At 39.3% G+C, this 21,548-nt stretch overlaps 1 protein-coding gene across 1 annotated transcript in view; it reads left to right on the forward strand.

Annotated features, from left to right (window-relative positions):
* The window catches only part of adgrb3 (adhesion G protein-coupled receptor B3), a 108,401-nt gene that overhangs the window by 64,926 nt on the left and 21,927 nt on the right, over positions 1-21,548 (forward strand). Inside the window, exons 11-15 of the mRNA XM_070915556.1 lie at positions 2,944-3,052; positions 9,433-9,579; positions 10,603-10,678; positions 12,380-12,482; positions 12,973-13,016. Of these exons, the coding sequence (XP_070771657.1) occupies positions 2,944-3,052; positions 9,433-9,579; positions 10,603-10,678; positions 12,380-12,482; positions 12,973-13,016 (479 nt within the window). The remainder of the gene's footprint in view (positions 1-2,943; positions 3,053-9,432; positions 9,580-10,602; positions 10,679-12,379; positions 12,483-12,972; positions 13,017-21,548) is intronic.

Raw genomic sequence — 21,548 nt, forward strand, 5'->3', positions numbered from 1 at the left:
GTCATTTAGCAGGTGTGACATCTGGCCTCATTTAGAGAGCTAGTTCCTCAGAGCTCCACTTGATGGCAGCAGCACTGCCACAGAGACTGTCCAAACATTAACACTGCAGGACTCACTCCCCCTGCACACACATTGTTTCACCCAGCTGATACAGATCATGGCAACTAGTGTGATTAGACCATTACTTCAGATGAATTTTATAATAGAAACAGTTCAGATGTTTTATTGCTTGTACCACAGCAGCTAGGACTCTAATTTCCTGTCTGCCTTTCTCTGACTTTGCAAGGCAGCTCCATCATATGGATAAAAAAAAACATAGTCTCAATATCCGAAAAACAAATGTAGGGGCAACAGACTGCAGGACTGTAGTAATGCACTGTAGATCAAAATTTGAGTACAGAGCAGTACTCTTTCTCGATACTGTGTTTATCCGTGGAGATTGGCTTCTGGCTACGTCCTCTGTCGGACACATCTCTCAGCTTGAGAGGTGGCAACTCTCGTTTTCAAAACTGCCACTGGTGTCTGAGACGACCTGAACCCTGAAAATCACGCACATCCAGTCTCTGACAGTGATACCATCTGTGATGACTGCGAGTCTGCAGAGGGCATCTGCTCTGTTGTCACCTTCACTGGTAAATTGACTTCAATTAGGTATCACCTGCACTGACACATGACTGAGGTGGTGACTTAAAATCAGTCAGATCTGTTTTTTGTCTCCATTTCTCCATGCCTGACTTCAGCTAAGATTGTAGGGGAACGCAGGCAGTTCAAACTCTGCCACGAGTGCCAGTCCTGGATGTCTCTACAGGCAGTAATTAGGTGTTTACTCACTGCAGCTTTAGTTTGGCAGGCCCCAAAGGTAGGTTGTCTGTGAGAAGAGCTCACAAATGAGCAGTTTCGTCAGTAGGAATGCATCAAGAGATGGAGACAGACAGATCAGAGGAAATATAGGAATAGGAAAAGATGTCTCTGTGATTGAACACCCAGAAGAGATATGTGTTAATTATTTCTGTAGTTATTAATGTGCCTGTCTGAGGAATTCTGCTTCAGTTTCGGCACTCCACCAAGAGGACATCGGCTAAGCGATTTTGTCTGATTTCAATAGACGACGCTCGGACTTCACAGTTATCAATCTTTCTCACTTGCTGGCTTTCCGTGCATTAATGAGTGTTCTGAGCTCTCCACAGCACCCACACACACTGCGTGCTGTGGACATTCAAAACACTCACATGAAACACCTCACTATGAGGTTTTACTGGCTGCAGAGTTGGCTCTGTGCAGAGATCACTATATATTCACCTCCTGTCACTGTTACCATGGCAAGGAAAGGAAGAGCTCTGTCTACAGAACCTCCACTGCAGCCATTTCCCTGCGCTGCCTTCACATCTCATGGTTGCCATGGAGACCAGCAGAATGAGCATGACTGCACTGTGCGTCAGACATGCCGGAAGGGGCGACGTGATGTGCTTTTCTCCCCCACTATGGCTTTCACTCTGCTGTGTCAGAGGCTCTCAACTTCAGCATCACTGATCCGCTTGCCTGGCTTAGCAGCGGCACATGTAGAGGCATGTGCAAACACACAGAACACAAGGTGTTACCGAGGGGGGAAATACCTGCCTCAGGTGTTTGTTGAATTTCAACCGAGAGTGAGGTGTTAATTGCTAAATGCCACTCAAAGGCCTTTCTAATTGCCGGACATCGTCATCGTTTTGTTACAGTCCTGCGATAATATTTGTTCAACATGACACATTTCTCTAATAGACATTTGAAACGATGTCACAGCATGTTTCCTTGTAGCTGATACTTTGTCAAAGTGGTAACTGTGTTAGAGTCTGGCATACATGTTGTCATGTGCGTCACAGCTACACAGTCCTGCAATCAGTCTTCACAATATCCCAGTCAAAGGACAAAACATGTGGCCCCTAAATCAAAGCCTCTTATTAGATCTGACCCATCACCACTAGATTGGCAACCAGGACCGTGGTCCAATCTTCTCAAGGTCAATTATTGGATTAGTGTGCCTTTTGATTTATTGACTCGGAGGAAAGAGCTGACCGGACAGGCAGTGTTCCCGGTCGAGCTGTGGAGCTGTCCATGGTGCTGAATTCCTGCCTCTGCGTTCTCTCACTGAGCGCTGATATCCATGAAGCGTCGCATGAACCCGGGCAATCACCCCTGACTTGGCAGAGCCTTTCAGAAGAGAAGCCAACCAGCAACTGTGTGTGCAAACCCAGTGGTTCCGCCGCTGATGTGACACGGATGGTTCAATTAGGGCTGCCACTATCAGCCTGTTATTTTCATGGATTTATCATTTTATCTATAAAATATCAGGAAACAATGAAATCCTATCGCAATTTCACAGAAGTCAAGGTTACATATCCAAATTGCTTATTTTGTACAAACAACAATCCAAAAAAAGATTGCAAATCTTCACATTTGAGAAGCCGGAACCAGTAACCTTTTGTCAGGTTTGCTTTAAAAACGGCTTAGACAGTCAATCAATTATCAAAATAGTTGCCGATTACATTGCTGTGGAGTAGTTCATCGACTAATTGTTTCAGCTCTACATGGTTCACTTGCAGTTACTGTATATTGTGCAAAAATATGACATCTATACAAAACACAAGAAATGTTAAACTAAGTATCTGTAACAGTGACATGTCTTCTTTCTCTTTATTGCTTTACTTTACTGTTTATTTAGCTATCACAATTTTTAATATTTCACTTCTTCTTTACAGTTTCGGTATTTAACTATATACCTGAAGTTTATTTCTAATATGTATTTATAAGCTGCTTCTTTATTTGCAGCCTTTTTATATTTTGATTTTATGCTCCACACTTTCATCCACCCATCCATACCGACTACTGCTACATTTGTGAAATTATGGCAGCTGTGTTGAAGTCGTAAGTGTCTTGTTGTCTTTTTTTTCTTATCTTGTCCAGATCTATCCCGGAGCAGTGGAGCTCATGCAGGTCATAGAGGAATTCATCCACATCGTTGGATTGGGCATGAAGGATTTCCACAATGCCTATTTGATGACTGGGAACTTGGGTAAGAATCAGCCCACTTTTCCTCCCGGCCCGCAGCCACTGAGCTCATTTAACATTTATTTCTGCTTGACATGGACACATAATCCCTGTGCTCTGCTGACTCCTTGTGTCAATTTCCCCACCATCATTAATTTAGGATAAATGGCGCGTGGTAAGGGTGGGGGAGTAAAATTACTGCAAATCAATATTGTTAATTAAAACTGAGCTTGTGGTCTTAATGTGCTAAATTCCTATGAAACACTTAACACCCAATCCAATATCAAGAGCATGCAGTGTAGGAACCCCCACAAGAGGAGAGCTCTGCTTAAGCCGGAGCTATAAAGCAGAAATACACACAGCACTCCTATAATATGAGATATTTTTTGTACTTTTATACTGATATTTTAGATTTAGATTAAGTAATACAAGCTTAATACAAATTTGAAGTAATTTATAATTGTGTAAAGCAAATTGGTTTTGAATGGTATTAAAATAACGTGCAGAAGACTGTTTTATTCACTGTATTGTTTTCTAAACAATTGTCCCTCTCATTCATCATAGCCACATTTTATTCATCCATAGTTTCAAAGGCTTTTTCAATAGTCAAATCAAATATCTGTGGCATATTTGAAGGTGAAGTAATTCTGTCTGATGTTGCACTGTACTGCAGTCCTTTGAGAAAGACATGATTAGCAGAGCGTACCCTAAAGCATGTTGTGCAGAAGTACAGCAAGATTGTTTTTCAGTTCCTTGTGAGATTAGCAGGAGACAAAATATTGTGGGAGTGTCTGATAAAAGGCTATAAAATTGGAAGTGAAATTACAAGTTATTCTTTGCAGCTGTAATGAGCTTGCAAAAAGATTTTTCTCTGCACCACTGATTGTGGTCCAGATTATAACACCCCCTCTTTGGGAAAAAAAAAGAAAGTCTTTGAGCAATATTTCTCTTCCCTAATGTTCTCGTGGGTTCTTTCTGCTTCTGTCGCGCAGCCTCTTGGATGATCTGCGGTCTCTGTGGCATTTCATTTCTTACTCAGCCATAAATGGTGTCTTACTGGAATGGAATAATAGAACTACGGCCTTGATTTATTCATGCAAGTGAATTTGAGCATGTACAGCTGTGCTGGTAGGCAATTCCTCTGGAGGAGTGTGGTTTCTTCCTTGTATTCTTTACAATAGCTAACATTTGACCCACTTCAAGCAAAGCTCACATTCTGTGGCTCGTTATGGTATATGATTTCCATAATGATGAATAGGTAACCCCCAAGAATAGCATACCAAACATGGTGCAGTGAATGCACGCATCAAAATGCCATTATGAAACACCATGAGAGGCAAATTAAGTAATGGACACTTGGTAATAAGGCTTGAATGCATTCCATAATGCCAAGCATTAACGACTTCGTTCACAGATGTGAGAATATTTCTCTGCCCTTCTCCTATTTTATACTTCTTCCAATTTGGCTTAATGGTGGTCCAATCTCATTGCCACTGTCTCCTCTTTATGCTTGAAAAAGCATTAACACATGACCCCTGCTTTACACACAATATGCAATCTATTCTGTGAAACTGACTCTAAATTGACAGTAAAGTGTTTTATCCAGATTCATACAAATCCCTTCAACAGCAGTGTGCATTGCATAGCTAAACTTGAGCATGAAATACTTGACTCTTATTATATTAGTCAGCCATACGACTGTCTGGCCTCCACTCAAATCTGTGGGACTGTGGAAATGAGACTGTGTGTCCGTCCGTCACTCATGATGTGACAGAAAATCTTTTGGTAAACATGGAGCGATGATGCAACTCAGCATTGTGTTTCAGTCTTAAAGAAAGCACTGACTGGCATAATCAGGGCTTGCTCTTGAAGGATTATACTGGAGTTAAACCATGTCTCTGTTTTTGCTTCAATTTCTGCAAATCACATATCTTTTACTGCTGACTATTTTCTATCATCATTTTTCACATTTCAGACTGTTTTTTTTAGTTCCTTTAGTTTCTATTGAATTCATACAGTATGAAAATGAGCTTACAGATACTTAAAAACTTGGCATAAGCAGTCCTCTACGGTGATCATAATATCTTTATGCTTATTTTCATTACAGTGATGATATATTGTTGTGTGGTGCTGCATTTATAGGAGCATCGATTAAAAAATCGATTGGAATGAATTGAAAAGTCGTCTCTCCACTGTGTCACGACAACAATGTAATTTTTACCCAAATACATGCAGGCATAATGTTAATTGAGATAGATAACATGCACGTTTATTTTCATATATGTGCTGAAATAATGGAAAACATTGGCTGCCTGTAAGATGGGAGAACCTCATCCAAAAGTCAAATCAAATCTTGTCACCAATTACTCTGATTGTCCTTAATATTCTAAAAACGTAAGTCTAACTGTGGTGGTATTTTCACCTGCAGGCGATGGAATGTATTAGAAACACGGACAGATAATTTTTACACTAAATACAGTTCAGAAATTCAGACTGAGGTGTAGGCTTACTACAGGTGCTAAAACAAGTGTGATGAAACCTGATAGAAAGATGATGCACCTTTTTACTGACTGGATCACAACATTGGGATCACAACTGATATTAATTGCTCCCTAAGCATTTTTAAATTACACTTCCACTCGTCTTTTTGCCTGTTAGACTTCTCCAGGTGTGACTGAAGTCTTCCTGATTGCACCTTAATGCAATCAGGAAGTGACAGCTGTGTTGGATCACTTTTACTAATAAAGCAGACAGCCCTCCTTTCTTCAGGATTAACTCAGTTGAAATACACAAAACTGACAAATGTCTTCATCTTAGCACACTATATTTTTGAACGGGTCCTGTACATTTTCAACGAATTAAAAGGCTTGATATTTATTGATAGAAATGTATGTAAAACACTAAAAATGAATTTTCAATATACAACAATTTAAGATCTGGGGTTTATGTACAATTCTAATGTTTGTACATGAAGTAATAGTAATAGTATAGTAGTTTTTTTGAGATGACTCATTCAAAAAAGCACACATTATTTTTCACCAAACCCTTGAGGAACATGTGGGAACCTCTTAGAAAGCGCATATGAATGCTGGAAGTGCAGCATGATTATCATTTCGGTGAAGCAGGACTGAGGCAGGCAGCTTTCTGAAGCAGCTTTTTGTAAGATCTTAGCACTGAGGGGCCATTTGGCTTTTTGAGCAATTATGTGAAGATGTAGTAGTAATGAGTGGCCTCTGGCGAGAATCAACCACAACCTTGCGGGCTGTGGGTGGAAAAATATGAAGATCTTGGAGGGAGAAAGACCCAATAACATGTTCTACCTATTTGTTGTAAATATCAGAAAAAAAGTACTGCTTTTTGTTTATGTTTTCAATGTTGCCATTATGGTGAAAGATTCGAACTTATAGAAATAAGGCATTCATATATAAGGTGCATTATTTCAGTCCCATTTTGCTGTGTATTTGGAATTAAACCAAACTCTATTTTGATAATACATGGCTTAGACATGGACCACCGAGTTTTCAGGATCATTATTTTACCCCTGAACACAGCACAGGCTGTGGGAGCCAGCCACATAGTGATTTCAGCTCACACCACAGTGCTTTGGTGGCCACGTGGCCCTTTTGATTAAAGGAATGGAAAGTTTTGTGGATCCATCGGAGGAAGCCAAGTGTAGAGCATCTGGCTGAGTAAGATATTGCGGCATCATTTCGTCACTAATTTATGGCAGCCTCTTGACACCTAGATAAATACTGGCTGTCACCGGTGCATCGTCCTCTGTCCTCCTACTTTTAGTCAAATAACCTTGATTGCAAAAAGGCTCTCTACTCCAGCAACTTATTCTCCCTCCCCTACAAGAAAACACTTGGAGGACAAAGTGAAGCTTGGGACATGTTAGAAAATTAAACACCGTTTTGAAGGTGAAATACATCATGCACTTTTGACATTTTTGTTCTGGCTGTCTATTGTGAGGCTGTACTTCATGGTCGAGAGAATATTTTGACATTAATAGTGATTAATTGCAATTACACACACATACAATGGCTGCAAATGCTCATTAATGTATTTTCTGTGCAAGATGTTTGTGCTGTCTGTCTTCGACAGTTTACTTAATGCTGAACCTCTCATGAACGCATTCAGACGTAATGAGCAATGCCATAATTCCCTCTTATGAAAATGAGCCGTACAGAACTACTGTACTCTCAGTGCACTGAATCGGTGTTCAGAAGCATTACAATCCTAAATGATCACTTTATTTGTGCTGTCTAGCCCCATCAGGCAAGTGCAAAGCCCCATTTACCTGCAGAATTACCCAGAACTCTTCCCAGCACCCTGTTGTGTTTCACAATGTGCCCTGTGACTAAAACCACCAACACACACACACACACACACACTTACCACTGCTGCTCACAACATCTGGTGCTGTGAACAGGCCTCTTTTCAAATTTGGGGTCTCACGGTGCTCTGTGATTTCATGCCCACTGCTGGATCATCCGAAACACACAGACACACCTTCTGTCACAGATTTCACTCAAACATGGAGTCTTGCCAGGATTCAAATTGTATTATTGGCAGAGCACAAGGAACAATGGAGCTTTTGCATCAATGGTAGGATTAGCCTCAGATTCCCCTCGCTGAAGCACCACCTGACTGGGACTGGATGTGATACCAGGTAGAGAACAGTACATCTTTATCCTCCCCTTGTAATGCTGAGGCCTTTTCAGTTGATCCTGGGAATTTACCATGTCATTGCCTCAGTGCATGGACTGGCCTTTTATGGTACCTCAGCAGGGAGGTGACAAAAGGAAAGAGTGATTAAGGAGATTACCCGTCAACCAGTTGTCAGGTGCTAGATGTAGCTTTGATTTTGCACTTTGTGGTGAATGTGTACATGAATGTATTAAAAAGTCCATCTGGGGATTTCTTTGACATATAATTGCCTGTACATTCACTCACACAGTTCAGTTTGACATATCCAAATAAGTATTTCTGTGTTTCTTCTTTATCAAAGTTGAAAATATAGACATGTCATACAAATCTTTGACAGCATCTGAATACGTTGGTAGCTAGGTGTCATTGTTGTGTGGTGTTAGCCAGAGTATTTAAAGGTCTGCCTCTCAATTTGGGGGTGATAGCAGCCTCCAATCCTGTGTTTCAAACTTAGGTCGTAGGAGTATTTTTTTTTTGTTTACATTTGGATTACAGATTGTGCCTTTTTAAAGAGAAAAGCAGAGGTGTTGTTGCACAACCTCCGAAGGATGAAAGTCTCAGCTCTGTCGTGCTCATATTTGCAGCTAATCTGTTATGTTTAAGCAGAGATTTAGCAGGTGAAAACAGGTACCAAGAAATTCTCTGTCCAGAGTGATGTTACATTGCACTAATAGGACAATATTGCTATTATTATATATCATATATATATATATATATATATATATATAATATATATATATATATATATATATATATATATTATATATATATATATATACAGAGAAGTGAAACTTTTCAACTGCCAACCAGCTGACAACTCAAGCTTTTTATTTATAGTAATAAAGTTATAAAACTCACTCACATGGTATCATTTCAAAACTTGTGTCTTACACACTTCCTGTAAGCAGACAGCTCCTTCCATCAATACAGCAGGTTAAAGGAATAGTTTGACATTTGGAGATATTGTTTTCTTGCTGAGAGTCAGGTGAGAAGATTGATTCCATTTTTATATCTGTACGGTAAATATGACCCAACAGCCAGTTAGCATATCTTAGCATAAAGATTGGAGGAAGGAGACCGCGACTCGCCGGGCTATGTCCGAAGTCACTGCTTCGGGCCAAGAAATAGTCCAGCACATAACCTTAGCCGCTAGCTAGCCATTTCCCCATGTTTCCAGTCTTTATGCAAAGCTAAGCTAACTGGCTGCAGCTGGCATCAGCTTCATATTTACCATATAAACATGAGCGTGGTCTCAATCTTCTCATCTAACTCTCAGCGAGAAACCGAATAAGTGTATTACCTATATATAATATAACTATTCCTTTAAATGACTAGACATTGAATCAGATTTGTTTGTATTTTTTCAAGGATTATTAGCAAATGATGCAAATCAGTCTAAAATGGTGGTAATACGCAGTATTTCTGCAGCAAACGTAAATACCTTGCATGTTAACACATTGATACAGAAATACAAAAAACATACATCTATGTGTGTGTTTCATACTTAAATGCATAGTTCATGTGTGAAGTGTGTACGAGACAGGAAAAACATGTGACATGTGGACGAGAGTTTTTCATTACAGGCTGACAGGCTTTTTGGTAAATGGAACTTCAATTCTCGCATCTACAAACTCATAAATAGTCTTTAGTATATTGATCATCAGTATTTCTTGTCTGTTTGTTTGAATTCTGCAGTGGCCAGCATCCAGAGACTTCCAGCAGTGTCTGTGATGACTGATATCAACTTCCCCATGAAGGGTCGTAAAGGCATGGTTGACTGGGCCAGGAACTCCGAAGATAAAGTGGTCATCCCAAAGGGCCTCTTTGTTTCCCAGTCAGCAGGTATAAGACTGAATATATTTCACAGAGCCATTCTACTCCTAGTACAGCACGTCTTCCTTTAGCTGCATACACAGTCCCCATGTACATCCTTTATTTGTCTTAGAATAAATATATAAAGTTTATTTCTGTATAAAACTTGCAGTAACGTGAACAGAATCTGCAGAGGAAACTGTAGTAGAAATGCAGGATTAATGCATAGAGAATAGACAATGATGGATTCATTGGCCACTGCTGAGGAATGGAAAATAAATATCTTGACATCTCAGCAAAAGCTGAATGATTTTACTTGAATTGATTTGTCTGAAAACTTACAATAAGACTTTCACACAGACACATCAGTCTTTTGCCGAAGATATTTTGTTAATATTTTATGCTACAGCACCCCTTGTTTAGGGAAAGTGAAATAATGCTACATGCCTTTGAACAAAGCCAGTTTGCTTGCCTGTGCTTGTTCAGTCACCAAGTTTTCCATCGACTCAGCATTTTCAGCATCCTTTCAAACACTGCCAGTCGTCGCTGTATATCGCAATCCAGAGCCAGACAATTTGGTTAATTGTTGTAATCAGTCTTATCTGGAATATATCAAAGATAACAAAACAAGGGATTGATTAGGAATCCGTGCCACGTGCCTAATCCCAGCCACTCTAATTTGGACAGTGTAAGAAGCTGATTCTACAGGAGACTTTAGCACTTCTCTTACTGGAGTCAACAAAGTCTGTTGAAAAAAGTTGCGAAAAAGTGCCCCTTGTCAAAAAAAGTGTTACTGGTAGAAACTACTTTGGCACTGCAAACTTCCAGGTTTACTTAAGCCAATTAAAACTTTCCTCTGAATTATGAAAAGTCTCAGTGTTATTGGAAGGCAAAGCCTATAGTTTTAAATATATACAATACGGACATTTTGAATATTTACTTTTTAACTAAGAACAAGCTCCACGTATAATGAGGTTGGGTGATACTTTAAAAAAAGGTCATATCTGTATAAAAACCAGACAATGTTAATTCATTGTTCATTTTTCCCTTTAGATATGGAAGGATCGCCTGTCTTCATTTTGGGAACAGTTCTCTACAAGACTCTTGGACTCATGCTACCTTCACCAAAGTAAGGGCAGTGTATCTCCTTGTCTGTATTTTCTGGTCTGCTGGCAAGGGGAAATATGAGACAGATTTAATCCTTTGGAAGCTGCAGAGGTGTCCTTTTTTATTCATAGTGGTAGATCAAGTCTTGAAAACAGGCTGTGCCTGACTTCAGTGTCCCTGAAATGTTCTACTTCAAAGACATGAAATTCAAAGTTTTAAAAGGAGAAAAATAAAAAAATAAATACTTTTCCTGTACTGCCTTTGTTGTACATGTCATTTTAAGTAAGAGTAAGGACACTTTTCATGTATAATTCTTTTAATTTTGTCCTTAGTGCTATCAAACATGTTTTTGCAAATATGAAACTTGAAATGAGTGTGTTTGTGTTGACTCTAATTTAGTAAATGAAACATATTCACTGTAGCATGGAATATTTAGTTAATTAAGGATGACATTAGTGCCTGGAAAAGCAGCAGGATGTCCCAAACAAACACCTGGTGTCACACCCCAATCAACAAGTCCCTGGCACTAGTGTCCCAAGGACAGAGCGGTCATTCCAGGACCGGTCAGGCCAGCTGTCACAGGAGGAGCAGCAGCCCTCTGTGCACATGTGGAGAGGAGCCCATATTGGGACCCTGAAGCTTGCCCTCTCCAGACTAACAGGAGGATAAGCAGATCAAGTTGCAACTGTTAGACTTGAGGGTTTTCCAGTTGCCAAATTTTAAGCTTGTGAAGTTTCAAAGAAGAAAATAACTTTTTTTTTTCTCTACCAAATGTCAGAAGTCTCTCAGTGCACTCAGAGTGGAGAACTTATCCTAACTTTACTCGATTGAATTCAATTTTAAAATCCAGAAAACCGAAAAAGTCAGTAGAAAAAAATATTCCCAGCTCAAGTGGTGCTGGTAGGACAGGGGGCTGCTGCAGTCTCACCTCTACTTTCCTTTGTGAAGTTGACAGTTTTCTTCTTAGTGGGAAGTGCTCATGGATTTCATCTTCTAATAAAAAGAATATTCTGTCAACTATACAATAGCTGGAGATGGGTTTTGAAACAGGACTATAATGCCACATTTTAAAGGCGTAGGATACAAAGAAACATCTCAAGCCTTTGATTTGTACTTTCTGTGTTCTGGTCTGCTTGGATGTTTTGAACACCATTACTGGCAAACATCTTGTATAGCTGCTTTGACGTCTAATGGGCAGCTTTTTCAATCCCCCTGTTATTGAGTGTTTGATATTTGGGTTAGTATTCAATACAAGCCGCACTAGAGAAAATACCTTGGACTAATACTCGGCTAGTTTAAAGATAAATTCGAAGAGCTTGCACTCTAAATTTTAGATGATTCGATTAGTCAACGGAGAGGAGCTTTAAATTCAAAACATGTGCACAAAATCTCCTCAGGAACCCCAAATCAGGTTTTGATACAAGTGTTCCTTATAGATCCCACATAAGTCCCACTGACTTTGCACTTAAACCTAATCCTTAAGTGTTAATGCTTCTTCACAAAGCATAAAGAGAGACCTCAGGTGTTTGAAGTAAAATCAGGGTTAAATCTGTGAACACTGGAAATGTTGTCTGATGCTCATCCTTTATACCCATAAGCTCACATTTATAGGGATATACAGTATGTTAATACAGTTAAGAACATATATCAAACATGAGCCACACACTGTGTTGTTGAACAGTGTGTGATGGGTCTAATTTTTGGGCACTTTTGTTTGACTCAGGAACCACACAGTTGTGAACTCCAAGGTCATCGCTGTGACTGTGAGACCCGAGCCCAAAGCAACTGAGTCCCACCTGGAGATTGAACTGGCTCACCTGGCAAATGTAAGCACCACAGTCATTTTGAATCACAGTAACCGACATCTTCTTTTAGATTATAATTTCCCTTTTCAACACAAAGAGTTTTCTTTGTCTGTTGGCTGAATGTTCTACATTGACCACAGCACATATCACCTCCTGTTAGCCAACACACAATGGTGGTTAATTCGATAATTAATTTGCAAGCACCCGGCATCAGGAGAGTGCGCTGCAGTCAGATAATTACATGGACAATCCCTTTTATGATCCGGGCCCTTTTATTCATCTTGGAGATAAAGTGCATGTGAGTCTGAACGTGTCAGCAATTGTGTGTGTGTGTGTACACTCCACACACTCCAATTATGGTTTGCGTGTGATCCATGAAGCGCATTTTCAGAGGAATCTACAAAGAACGACAAATGTGCAGTTGATTTATAATGATGATGATTGTGATAATGTTGATCAATTATCATCACAATTTACCTGGTAAACATTTTGTCCTTCTCCTGCCCTCCAGGGAACAATGAAACCTTACTGTGCGCTGTGGGACAGCACCATAATGTAAGTGGGCATGCTCTTTCACTTTTCTAACTTTGTGTTTTTGTGTGATTCCTGGCTTTTTTGTCAGTTAGTCTATTAAATATCGAGGTAATTGGACAGTTTTCAGCATAACACACTTGTTAGATTACTTCTCTGTTCCACCTCTGAAATTGGGTTAGTGTGCATCCTCCCTTCATCTTCAAAAACCAGGAACACAAAGAAGCTGGGTAACCCAATAGCACAGCAAACAAGCAACAGAGCTGGAGAGAAAAAATCTGCAAGGCAACGTTTTACATAAAAACCTTATCAGGGGGTGGACAAAATAATAAGAATACCTTATGATGATGCAGCTCTCTACAAAGGCCCAGCTATAAATGAAACTGTATGTTGTTTATGCTTTGCAGAGACTCTTAACATGTGTTGATTTAAGCCTGTGGTAATTCAGTATGTGGAGGTTTTCAGTGTCTCCGGTGTCTGAGTCAGTGTTGGTGAGGCTCTACAGTTGCTGTGTTCCTGTGTTCAGCATATGCTGTCATGATTTTGTCAAGACTCGATGAGAAGATAATATGAGTCACTCATGAGTCATGATAAGTTGACTCCTGTAAAACACAGTTATGGAGACATTCGAACAAGCAAGATGTTCTAAACACAATGTTAAAGTAAAATTAGCAGCATGTGTCGGCTTCAACAGACATCTGAAAAATATGAATTTTACAAGTGAGAGTCGATAAGGCAACTTACAGAGATACAGACAGGCCAGATAGTCATTGCCTGAAGTGCTGGAGCATCAGCCGCAAATACTGCAGAATTATGTAACATAGCGAGGGGAAAAACTCTCAAAAATCATGGGGACATATGTAAAACACAGCTGCATGAGCAAAAAGAAACAGCACATACTAAAGCCTTAAATTGTCATCAAATAAAGACCTGACACCATCCAAACAAAATTTAAACATTATAAGCATCACAAAGAAAGTTATTGTATTAGGTTCCATTATACTATATTGTAATGTGATGTCATTATTCTGTCCACACCCTATACATTTACACACCAAATTATTGCTTTTCTGAAACTTTAGTTGACTGATATGCATACCCTTTGAATTTGGGGCTGTTTTGCCTGAGTTTGGTGTTGTGATGCTGTTTAAGGGGATTTGATGTCACCTTGTTTGCAGTGGAATGCTTTTCGTATGTGCACAGTTAACATTTGACAGCAATGTTCCTGTCACAGTGTCACTTGATAAAGACAAAGTTGTTGGAGCTTTTCCAACCGGAGAAAGTCAACTTTTCTTGCTACTTTGCAGCGAGGCGCGTTCACTGCTTTAGCTGAGAGGCCACTCTTTACTAATTACACTATAAAGGGAATAAAAGCTGGTGGCTGTTGAGTTATTTACCGTGATAAAGCCTTTTTCGTTATAGCCAACCTTAATTTTGATACCATTTATGGCCATAATTTTTTGAGCAATAGCCATTCAATGTATTTGCATTCTGTAATTGTCTCTTTTTATACAGAAGTTTTAATTGTTACTGGAAGAGTCCTTGTGCAGTATTCAAATTTCACACACACACGTGCACAAGGGATTCACAGGAAGCGATGCATGCATGCATTGGACGTGACGGAGAAGACAAGTATTGTTGAATGTGGGGAGTCCTCCCAGCCCATGACATGTTTGGGTACAGACACTAGTTGCTTTCCTTATGTTTCATTTCTGACAAAGTACAGTTGCTGCTCATGGCATGTTTGCTTCCCCCAGTGATCGATAATCGAGATCGATCTGATATCGAGACATGTTGATGGTATATCTAATATTTCTCTAAAACAGACACATAGCACATTACTGCATAGCATGTTACAACACAGCCCTACTATATAGAGATACTAATTATTTGAATTGATGTTGGGTGAGCAGTTACTGGAAATATTTTGGACCTCAGTTTTGCTTTATTTGTGGGAACCTAACAGCAGCTGTGGATGAACCAGCTTAGGCAACAGCTTATGTGAGGTTGTTATTTTTACTTTGGAATAGCATGTGAATTGTGCATGGTCTGTCCTCTATCATGGTATTTGAGGGCAACTGGTCTATTTTTGCACAGCAAAGATACAACTGGGACAACTCTTGCTCCATTCTCTTTCTCTGACTTTCACAAACCAAGTGTTTGATATCTGCGTGTTTTCCTGATCCACACCAAGTCATTTTAATCAGAGCACCGCCAAACGACTCCATGGTATGATTATCAGGTTCATTTCAAACAGTTGGCTCGTCTTATTACACAATAGCAGCCACTCTCAGGACTCATTGAGGGGGTAATACACCATCTGTCAGCCATGTTGGTTCAAACCAAATGAGAGTGCCCACTGTAACAATTAGCAGAATGAAAATGTTGTTCACAAGTGGAGAACTGTGTCCTCTGTGTTGCCCGTTGCTAGGACTCATTTTGGTCCAAATACAGAACATGTGAATACTGAGCTGAACACTGCACACAGCTACAGTAAAGCTGTGGGGCTGAGGCAGCTGCCACACCTGAGTCTCTGCTGCTTTACTTTCACCACAGGGGTGGAAACCCGAGGCATGAATATTCCTGTGTGACAACGCAAGGAAAAAACTGTCATGATTTGTCTGTTTATGTGAGCCACTGGGAGGCCTGTTTTTAAGAAGAGAGCAGGCTATTCATCACCACAAAGCTGTAGCTTGATATTGTGATGGAGTCCATACTTTCTGTGCTTTGCCCATATTTTGCTCTGCAGACTGAACCGAATGGGTGCATTTTTAATAAGGTGCTGTTAAATCTTAATAACTGCTAAACTATTTCTGAATCAAGGCACTGGTTTAATGAGAATGATTTGATATTATTGGATTCAAATCCATCCAGGAAGCCAGCAAAACAATGAATGGACATAAAATGAATAATTCTTTCTCACCTGTACTGAGTAGTTTAAAACCTCAAACCACTCAGATTGATAATTTGTAGTGATGGAAAGGGACTAAATACATTTACTCAAGTACTGGAATGAAGTACAATTCTGAGGTACATGTAATTCACTTGTCTAGTTCCATTTTCTGCTAGTTTATACTTCTACTTCACTTCATTTCATAGAGGCATATTGTACTTTTATTGCTCCAACTACAACATTAAAATGCTACTTGTTATTCATCAGTAATAATAATCCAATAATATGTTTGAATGCAGGACTTTAACTTTTAATGGAGTAGTTAAACTGTGGTATTAGTGCCTTTACATAAGTACAAAATAGTAAGAATAAAAAGACAATAATTAATGTCAAGATGAATACAATCAATACAGCAGATATTTTTCTATATTTAATACGTTTTGACAAGATAATTAGCTCCCAAGCAATCGTCATTTAATCCGTTGCAAGTAAAATAAGCAAAATGAGTCACCTGTCAGAGTTACTTTACGTGAGGCGAGGGTCTGGACTACATTTAAGGAAATGTGCTTCCTGGGATTGTTATGTTTTGACTAGTTTTATAACCCAGAGAACTGTAGGATAATCTGCTGCTGATTTCCTTAAAGTAGTGAAGAAAGTAAATGCAGTGAAGAATGAAACAATATATATATATATATATATATATAAATAAAGCTAATATGAAGCTCTCCATAAAACATTGGAGGATCCAGAGAGCCAATATCTTTCTTTCATTTACTTTTCAAGTGTGGAGCTCCACAGCACCAAGTGTAAACAGGTCAGATGCATATGCTTTTATTACTCTTTCAAATGTCAATATTTTCAGCCATCAAACAAGCCGGAAATGACCATCATCCCACCAAGGGAAACATATGAAATGCAACCCAGTGATTTTAAATCTGTTAGCTTTCCTCTGATGTTCAAAAGCAAATATAGGGGGGAATGAATATACCAATCTACTCAAGAAACCTTACACTGTCTTGGAAATTTAGTGTCATATCACAGAGTCCAGCGTGTGTTTAAAGCTGATTCTTTTTTAGTCTGTCTAAGCTTAGACGTAATCTTTCTCTAAAATGGATTGGAAAGATTCATTAATCTCATTTTGAGAATTGTAATCACTTTAATGAATGAATGACATCTTGCTCTTTAGTTGTTCCCGACTGCCACTAAACTTGCACAAAACGAAAATGACAAGCTACTTCTAGCCTTTTGGCATTCCCCCGCAATTAAATGCCTTTAAAATCCTCTGAATCCTTGTAAAGAAGTGCATAGAAAGCCATACGAGTGTCTTTGTGACTTTTTAATTGCAGATGTTTTAGCATCCCCTCTCAGATTATCCAACAGAGTCTTATAGAAGCCAAACCTTAAAATGAAGAGGACAACCCTCATCATTAAAGGCTTTTAGATCCTGAAACAACTTGCCACGTCAGGATTAACAGTATCTTGACCCCTCTTTAAAACATACAGCCTTCTTACTGACTGCCACATTTATTATACCTGTTTCTTACTTTTTAAGATTTACTTCCCCCTGTTTAATCTTTTTGCCTCTTCTCTGAAGCACTCTAAAGCTAATAAATTACATTATTACTACGGTGCTATTGTAAGTATGAAATGTAGTTTCCTTTTACAGCGCAGTATAACCAAACAGAGTGTGATCTTTATGGCCAAACACATATGATACATTTGCCATAACTGCAGTGGGACAAGACGTGCTGAGACTCACCACAGGATTAAGTATTTTCTTCTTCTATGGTTGCCCAGTTTCAACTCGAGAGATGATTTACTGTGCAGGACATACTGTACGAGACCATATACTAAATAATAACAACCTAAAGGATATAATGAAACTAAAACTAAGTATAGGAGACATTTTGTAATAACATGAGAACAAGCAGCACCAAGCAGTTTATTTGTGGTGTTTTAAGTACTACAAGTACTAAACATTGTATAAATTCATCACAAATTAGTGGACAATGAAAATAAACTATTCAAAGATACTTTTAGAAAGATTATGATGGTAGAAAACCTGCTGATTCCAAAGAAAAAAAACAGCACTTGATACAACAACTGATAGTAGTAAAATGTTGTAGTTGAGCTTTTACTAATAACGTACCTCAATAGTTACGTCTCAGATTACTCAGTGCTCTATTGTTCATACCATGAATTTTGCAGAAACACTCTACTTCCTGTGGAATCAAAGCATATGAATCATTTACGTGTCAAGGTGTGGAAAGCAGCTGTTGCAGCTTCAGGTTCTACAAACATCTGGAGATCCTGGATTTGAGCCAAACAGGCCACACCAAACACTGCCAATTGCAGCAAATCTGAAGAACCAAGAGAAACCTTTATGCAAGATTTAGCTCTCCATCACCAGGATTTTTAAACATTTTTATAATATAGATACATGGGCGCCATGGGCCCACTTTCATACACTTATATTCCAGCTTTGCTTTGCTGTTCAGTAACAGAAAGCTTGTGTGTAAAGCATGATTCATACTGCAACTGATAATATGTATCTGCACTTTGATCATTTTAATCTACTCAAGTTTAAAGCTATAAGAAGTTCGACAAGTTGCGTAAGCAGTGAATACACCTGCAGCCGGTGAGCTCAAAATTCACATCTCCAGCTTTATCTTTTAACTAAAGCTGTATTTGATTTCAGGTTCCATCTTTCTAATTCTGTGGAAAGTGCCCTCTAATGGTTTCCCTTCTTTGACGTCAAGCTTCTTTGACATTTCCATATCTGAGATCAGCAGTTGTCAAACTTCTTCACGTCATAAACCCTCAAATAGACACATTTTGTTCCACAGACTCGCACTTGATCAGATTTAGTCCCAGGGACCCATGTGGGAAGAAGTTTTGTTGTTTTTAGGTTGGTTTTGAATGGAAACTGTCGACACTGCAGATCGGGAGACGATAATGGCTAGAGCGTTGCATTCTATATTTCTGGTGGTTTCATTTATAATGAAATTGAACCACTTCTGTTTTTGCTCCGGACCTCTGCTTGTCCACTTTGCAATGATCTCTGTACACATCAGCAGGCAGAAGAAGAAACAATGTGGGGGCGATGTTTACAGTAATTGTAAGCTTCGCTCCAGCAAGGACTCATGATGGACTGATGAGGACACTAACCATGCATTAGTTGACAGCAGGAGATTTGCTGTGTTTGTGTGTGTGAGAGCACAGGATGTAAGTTGGGGTAAATCACATGTACACCCTGAGGTAGTAGATAAAATAAAAGTGCAGCAGTGGCATGACGCTGTGATGACTCAGTGGTGCTACATGCAATGAACAGTTCTGACTGACTTGATTCTGTTTGCTTTAATTGGTGTATTTATATTCTGCTTTACTTGTGAAGCTAGTGGGGTTGATTCATAGATTCATAGAGTAGAGTTTTCAGCTTTAAATGAAGAAACAGTTTGGAACAATATTTTGCCAATCATGTAGATTTAAATGCCTTAGTGTTTATCTGACAACAAATGCAAGTTGTGCTAAACTGAATACAAACTGATCTGGACAGACACAGTTATAGGTGCACTAGAGGACAACTAACTGCAGTGATAATAGGCAAAATGGACCTATTAGCAGGTGTAATTCTTTGTATGCTGCAGGTTCTCTTGCTTGTCTACCTCCTTTTCAGGGTTTTGTCCCACTCCAGGATTTATCCAGGATTGCTACGTAAAAATATGTCCTCATTTTTCTTTTATCTTCATTCAGTTAACACACGCAGTGTGGCCCACAGGCTGATTATAAATTGCCCGTCATCAAGAGATGCAAGATGGATGGAATAATTTCCCAGCATTGCCCCCGCCCTCCTCTGCCTGCCATTGTGTGTCAGTCTCTCAAGACTTCCTAAAAATTGCCTAAAGTGCATCGCCTAAGGCACTCTTTAAGCCCCCAGCTCAGTGCTTGGCTAATCTAATGTGGGCATGCAATGCATTTAAAGAGATTTTTGGATGGTTATCCCCCATTCCTGAAGACATACTATATGGTGAGTAGTCTCATATGCAAAGCTGACGGACATGTATAAGAACAATACAAGCTAAAAACAGTTTAGCTGGACAATCATGGAGTTGCAGAACTTCACTGTTTGACTCTTGAGTACACTGCTTGGACATCTGGATAAGTTATGGGTTTAGAAATAAGATCTATATGGCTGGAGGAACTCAATCTGTCAACGTTCAACAAATAACACGAACCTAATTGGAGTTTTGAGCAACTGTCTATCTCTCAGTTTCAGCAAGACACGAGAGTTTAAACACTGAATGTGTCTAAAACTCTAAAAGTCTGACTTTTTATGTCATTCTGCTGTCACTCATCTTGGTCTTGACACCTAAAAATGTTGAAATTGGGGCACGATCAAATTCTGTCACAAATTTCAAGTTCCAATACAAAGTTGTCAATACATCAGTGCATGGATAGAAAGTGGTCAACAAAGGGTATACGTGATAAATGTCTCACTGTGGTTAACATCAGCACTGACACTTTCTCTCGGGGACGTTTCATATTCTAAGGCCACCAAGCCCCGATAAGGTCAGACAACACATCAGACGTGGCGTACATAAATCCCCAGTCAGGGATGTTCTCCTGTCAGCTTCTCTCACTGGCACAAAAGAGAAGAAAACATCCAGCAAGTCAAAAATTAGAAACAGATCATGTCGAGGATCGTGTCCTCGCCAGGGGAGGGGTGGATTCATCCCAAAGTTTTCAAGAAGCAGAGGCATCGCACATGCCACCAATCTCATCATAAGAGAGTGTGCATCGGAGAGTGGGTTTGATTCTGAATCTGACAATCATGTTTTGAGAGTGTAACAGCACCAAATCCAAAGGACCATCTCAAGTGGGCAGCTTTGTGAAGGGTGTGATGCTTGTTGGTCACCCAGAGACTTCATCATGGCCCATCTCTCTGTCCTACAGGAATTACAGTGAAAACCCTGCATTGCTATTAAAGTATGTTGTCAAAATGTTCATTTTCCATCACGTATGACTATGCACAGGACAACCTCCACAATAGCTACAAGAACTTACCACATAATATTGGGCTCATACATAGTAGAAGGCAATCATTTTAGGCTGGCAGAAACCAACATTAATCTTCTTTTTAAGACTGGAAGCTCACAGATGTAGTCGCAAAAATCCTTTTAACCCTTTAAAGTCATACACTGATGTAAATCTTTATATTAACTGTCTTTCTCCAGTTCTCAAGGCATGGCTCCTATTCTGGTACTAAACTGGGGTCTTTATTGCACCCAGAGGAGCCTCATTTTTAGTCACACTGGTTGCTGTCAGACATGTTGTTTTCTTTCAATACATCATGCATTCAGTTAGCATCTAGGTTGAAGAAATGATTTTATCTTCAAATATACTTACATTTCCAAGGTTACTATGCCATCAAAGTCAATAGTTGAAGTTCTTAGAGTCACTGTTTTATTCATATTATTCAAGAGTTCCACTTATAAGGACTTGTTCAGAAGCCTTTCACAGACTTTGTTGTCATGAAATGTCAGTGTTTGAACCTGCCTTTAGAAGAAATACCTCTTATAATTTAAATCAGAGGAATGCTGCATCCACTATAAACCTTTAAGATGTGATTCAGGGCTCCAGTTGGTTCTGCTGTGATATAATTC

The sequence above is a fragment of the Enoplosus armatus genome, chromosome 12, assembly GCF_043641665.1.
Source record: "Enoplosus armatus isolate fEnoArm2 chromosome 12, fEnoArm2.hap1, whole genome shotgun sequence".
Classification (NCBI taxonomy): domain Eukaryota; kingdom Metazoa; phylum Chordata; class Actinopteri; order Centrarchiformes; family Enoplosidae; genus Enoplosus; species Enoplosus armatus.